At 51.2% G+C, this 5,265-nt stretch overlaps 1 protein-coding gene across 1 annotated transcript; it reads right to left on the bottom strand.

The window, feature by feature from the left end:
• Nucleotides 1-1,059: 1,059 nt before the first annotated feature.
• insm1a (insulinoma-associated 1a) lies at nucleotides 1,060-3,680 on the bottom strand. The gene has a single exon (XM_062411493.1). The coding sequence runs from the start codon at nucleotides 3,542-3,544 to the stop codon at nucleotides 2,126-2,128; it is 1,419 nt and encodes a 472-aa protein (XP_062267477.1). The 5' UTR covers nucleotides 3,545-3,680; the 3' UTR covers nucleotides 1,060-2,125.
• Between the last annotated feature and the right edge of the window lie 1,585 nt (nucleotides 3,681-5,265).

Here is a 5,265-nt window from a genome sequence, read left to right on the forward strand (position 1 = left end):
CTCCATGTTGGCAGATGGGACTCGTGTTATAAAAAGTACATTTCATGCAGTTCTTATCTCACTGATGGTCAAGTGTTCATGTTTCTCATCATTTGGGGTTTAATTGGTTAATTGATGATATCAAACCAGGCTGAGACGTGATGATTGACAGCTGAGACGGATTCCTGATTGGTCAAGGATGTGTATGGGCGGGACCTTGTCCACAGTGACACCTCTGTGAGGTCGAAGTCCAGCTGCTGCAGAGCTGCACTCGTATTTCAGAGTTTCACCGAGGCTGAGGGAGGAGGAGGAGGAGGAGGAGGAGGAGGAGGAGGAGGAGCAGAAGTGCAGGAATGTCTTTCAGATGCTGAATGTTTTGTATGAGGCGACCTCTGACCTCTGTCACACACGGTACACAACGCTGACCCTCACACTGTGCAGAGGTCAGACTCTTCTTCTGCATCTTCTTCACTGTAGAAACACAAACTGCTGCTATTCTCCACAGGTGAAGAAAACTGATCTTTAATTTAACCAAATTTTTCCATAATTTAATTAATTAATTTGAAACTGAAATATCAGCTGGTTCTATGATCATCTGTGAAGAAAGATTACTTATATTGTATATTTTAAATTCCTGTGTCTCTATGTTCTTAGTTAATCTATTTGTTGATTCTAAGTATTTTGAAGTTTGTTATTTGTTTCTTCTTCTATTAATATTTCAAAGTTTTGATGTCATTGCTCCACATTGTGACCAGGCCTCCCTCTCAATACGTAGAGGATGAAAATACATAAATACTTAAGTACAAATATCTCAGCTGGCAGCAGGTATTACACATGTTTCACAGGTGAATTCTTGTGTTTTCAAAGTAAGTTTGACAGTTTTTAATCCTGAAGAAATGTGAAGAATCAGCAGTTTCATCGTCTTCAAACTTCATCAACAGCAACATGGAGCTTTTCAAGATTCGTTTCTAAATCCTTCCAACGTGATCTGGATCATTTATGTTGTAAATCATATGTGAGTAACTGTTTATCTGTTTGTGACATCTGCTCGTTACAGAAGAGAAGAGATGGAAAACAAAATTGTTTCTCAGTTTGGTTTTTTATTCTTTTTTGGACATTTAGCAAAAATACTGCAGAAACATCCAAAGCAGTGTAAGAGCTACGGGCGACAAAGAAAAGCAGAACAAAAACAAGAACTTAAATAAAAATCATGATTGCATTCAGTTATTATTCAAGAGCGGCTGATTGCTATAATGTCACTTGAACACACGCCGTCCTCACACGTTTCAATATAAGTTAAAATAAGACGTCATGGAAAAAACACAGCACAGGTCTGACGACACAGAGCAATAATTTACACAAATAATTTAATAAATACATAAATAAATAGAGAACAAAGGAGTTGGATAGTCTGCGTCGTGGAGATACAGGAGAACCACATGATAATCAACCAGTGCCACAGTCAGACGGGTTTAAGGCAGTTTTACAGCAGGAGTCTCTAATCCAAGGCATTCACGGCTACGCTAGGTTCATCTTGTTGTGTTTTCAGGCGACAGCTACAGATCCACAGATCCACGAGCTCTAGGTTAAAGCTACTCAGTGATGAGAGGAGGTGGCTCCACCGGCCGGCCCCTCTCTTAGGTCTACAAGCTAATAGCACTTGTGCAGAGATGCTAGAAAAATAAATCAACAGTCTAACGATTTAGGTTTTTTAATGTGTGTGATTTGAAAGATCCTTTAAGGTGGTGGGTTATGGGGAGGGGGGGTCGAACACACACCCAGTACCTGCTGATGTGTTCTTGAGCAAGGCACTGAACTCCTGCTCGCTGCAGGTGAGCAGCCGACCTCTGACCTTGTGGACTTTTCTGTTTGCTGCAGGAGTTACACTGCAAAAGATAAACTTTAATTTCTCCTCAATAACGACGGGAATAACAAAATTCCACTTTATGATTATTTAACGATTTGAGCTTTTTTGTTGTTTTTTTACTAACGTCCCAAAACAATTGAAAACACATGAAACTTCAGTGTTAAAAGTTTAGAAACCTGATGATTTGAAAGACTGAAGTCCACACGTGACACTTCTCAGAGTGCTGGAGTCCTGGATGCGTGTGGGTCCAGCTCCCAGGTCCAGCTCCCAGGTCCCGGATCAGCAGGCCGGGCGCAGCGGCACCTGCAGCAGGATCACCTGCCGGTTCTCGGACGGGTGGCACTTGTTGATGTGCCTGGTGAGTCCCGGGGAGCTGTAGAAGATGGCGGGGCAGTATTTGCACGAGTACACGTGTGAGGAGTGCAGCAGGCGGATGTGTCGCTCCTGCGCGCCGCGGCTGCTGAAGCTCTCCCCGCACACCGGACACATGTGGCCGCTGGAGGAGCTCAGGTTCAGCGGCGCTGCGCTCGGCTCGCAGGCCGGGTCCCCCTCCTCCTCCGCCGGCTTGGCTCCGTGCTGCGACGCCACGTGTTTCCGCAGGTACGCCTGACGTTTGAACTTCTTCCCGCAGTGGAGGCAGTCGTACAGTCCCTCCTCGGAGCCGGACTCGGACGGCCCGGGGCTGGGGGTGTCCCTGTCACTCGAGTCCTTCGCCTCCTCCGGTGCTGGTTTACCGGACGCGGGGACCTTGTCGCCCTCCGCTGGGCTCTGCTGTTTCGGTTTGTGCCAGCGCCGGTGCGAGGCCAGGTTGGCCGGGCAGCTGAACACCTTGTCGCACTCCGGACACCGGTACTCGACCCGGATGATCCGGGAGCACTTGTGCTGCGCCAGAGCGAACGGGTCCGCGTACGCCTCCCGGCACAGCTGGCACACGAACTCTCCCAGCGGGGGGTGGTCTCCTCCGGCGGGCGGAGGTCTGAGAGGCTTCTGGTCCACCGGAGCCTCTTTGATCCTGAGCCCGAGAACCGGAGACGTGGTGACATCATCCTCAAAGTGCAGTTTCCGGAAGGCTTTGGTTTTCTTGGACGCAGGTTTGCTTTTGCGCTCGGTGTCGCTGGACGGTCGCTTGGTCCCGGCGGCGGGGTGCGTCCGGGTGGAGGAGGCGGTGGGGTGGGTCCCGGTGGAGGAGGCGGTGGGGTGGGTCCCGGTGGAGGAGGCGGTGGGATGCGTCACGGTGTGGTGAGTCCCTGTGTTGGAGCTGCTGGTGCCGATTCGGCTGCTGTTGCTGGACCCGATCTTCAGGTCCACCGGGGCGAAGAGGTGATCCATGGCCGGGGTGGGGAACGACTCCGCGGACACCGGAGATCCGAGGTGGAAGCGACTCTGGAAGTAGGAGCGCTCGTGCTCCTGGCTGACCGGGCGGGTGGGGCTGTACAGCGGCTGGTACACCGCCTCCGGGTTCCCGAACTGAACCGGTCTAGCGCCATGCTCCGGGGCTGTGGCCGCCGCCCCGCAGGTGGGCGTCGGCGTCCGTGCGCGCACCGGGACGGAGAAGACCGACGCGCAGGAGGAGGAGGACGGAGGCAGCGATGGAGGCGCGTGTGCAGCCGCCGGCTCTGCGTCCTCCTCGTCAGACCGAACCCGGTACGACACCGGGTTGGTTCTCCGGTTCCTCTTCACCAGGAACCCTCGGGGCATGTCGGCGGAGGGAGGAAGGCACTTTGGACGCGGGGAACAAATCCACTTTCAGCTGCGCAGGGACTCGAACATCCGCTGCGTCCCGCGGCTCAGAGTCCTGTGGTCGTGTGTCTCCTCCGGAGGATGCTTCTCCTCAGCATAGCTCAACTCCGCTTTTTAACAGACGTGAGGACATTGTTCCTCGGCCCCTCGCTGCCTCGTCCCCGACCAATCAGGAGGAGCCGCGGTCCCCTGTGGATTTGGAGAGTGGGTGTGGGAGGATGGAGAGGGGGGGCGAGGGAGGGAGGGAGGGGTTGCAGATTGCAAAGCAGATGTACCTGAGGGTTTTATTGTACCCCCCCTCCCTCTACACACACTCTCTCCTCCTCCTCCTCCTCTCGGGCACACGCCAGGAGCCTCCTGCCTTTACGGTCTGATGACTCTGTATAGAAATCTACACGTGCCTCGGCTTTGTGTGTGTCCTCCGGGTGCGGCCGGGTCCGAGGAGACCTCCGCCCCGCGTCCCGGCCCCAGGACCTGGTGACACCACATACTGGGAGGACCAGTGGGAAATGGAGATGTGCGCGCAGGAGAGGAACCAGTCTGAGTTCATGTTGAACTGAAAACTCCTCTTTTAAAAGCGGAGTGAATCTCGTTTCAATCTTATTTCACAGTTTGAGTCCTGGGTGCAGATTTTTAGAATTTAAGTTTTCATTTTACGCACCGGATAAAGAAGATGGATTCTGTTCAAATAACCCAACACCACCCGGACCCTGCAGCTCGTGCGCTGGCGTGACAGTTAACTCCGGACATATGAATCCGTCATTTCACGCATACATAATTAATAGCGAGAGGAGGGTTTCCTGCTTTGCATCACAATGGCAGCGCTTGTGCAAGCTGTAGAGCCGCCGTGATTGGAAAGGAAATTGCACAGTTAAAGAAAGCGGGGGTGGGGGTGTGGATGGGGGGCCGTAGAAGTAGTGGGGGCCCTCAAGAGCAATCTGGCCCCCAGATACTGTCGGCGCGTGCTGTGCGTAATCAGTGCGCTGGTTCCATTTCCAAATGGGGCAAAGCGAGATTAAAAGGAAATAAACCATCAAACCCAGTTCCACCAGTCCGGACTGACCCGTTAGGACCTGGGGGCGCGAGGAATGATGGGAAGAGGGATGTGACCTGCAGCGGGTTTCAGTTCAGAGCAACCTGATTCTGAAGAAACGACTTTAGAGAAAATTCCTGAAACATGTGGATCTGAGCTGGAAATCAAATTCTTTCAAACTCTTACTTAAGAAAACAACTATTTTTAGCAACAGCAACATTTGACAAGACAAAGATTAAAAACTGTCAATTCACTAATAAAAGAGCAGAAGAACAAATCAGAAATAAATAAATGATTCACGTTAGCACCAGAGATATAAATAGAAGTGTGTAGATGAGGATGTGTGGTGGTTTGTCAGCCACGAGCTGCTTGTGTGTGCGGTTATTTTCCTGACAGACTTCAGCCTCATTAGCATACAGCTGTAGAGTGAAAACCCCCCCCCTCCATATAAAGCCACACATCCACTTTCATCTGCAGCCGCTGTGATTGGTCACGCTGCGGCGGAGTCACGGGGGGAGAGGTCACCTACAGTTGGCACTTTATGGACAAGATGTTATTGTTGGAAATAAAAGCAGAAATGTGGACATGTGTCAAATTAAGATTTTGAAATGGACACATATTCAGTTTGAAGTTTAGAAGACACGTT

Source organism: Platichthys flesus, chromosome 18 (assembly GCF_949316205.1).
Source record: "Platichthys flesus chromosome 18, fPlaFle2.1, whole genome shotgun sequence".
Classification (NCBI taxonomy): domain Eukaryota; kingdom Metazoa; phylum Chordata; class Actinopteri; order Pleuronectiformes; family Pleuronectidae; genus Platichthys; species Platichthys flesus.

Bases quoted from the DNA above. Each gene is read 5' to 3' on its own strand.
- insm1a (XM_062411493.1), bottom strand. From the start codon at position 3,544: ATGCCCCGAGGGTTCCTGGTGAAGAGGAACCGGAGAACCAACCCGGTG.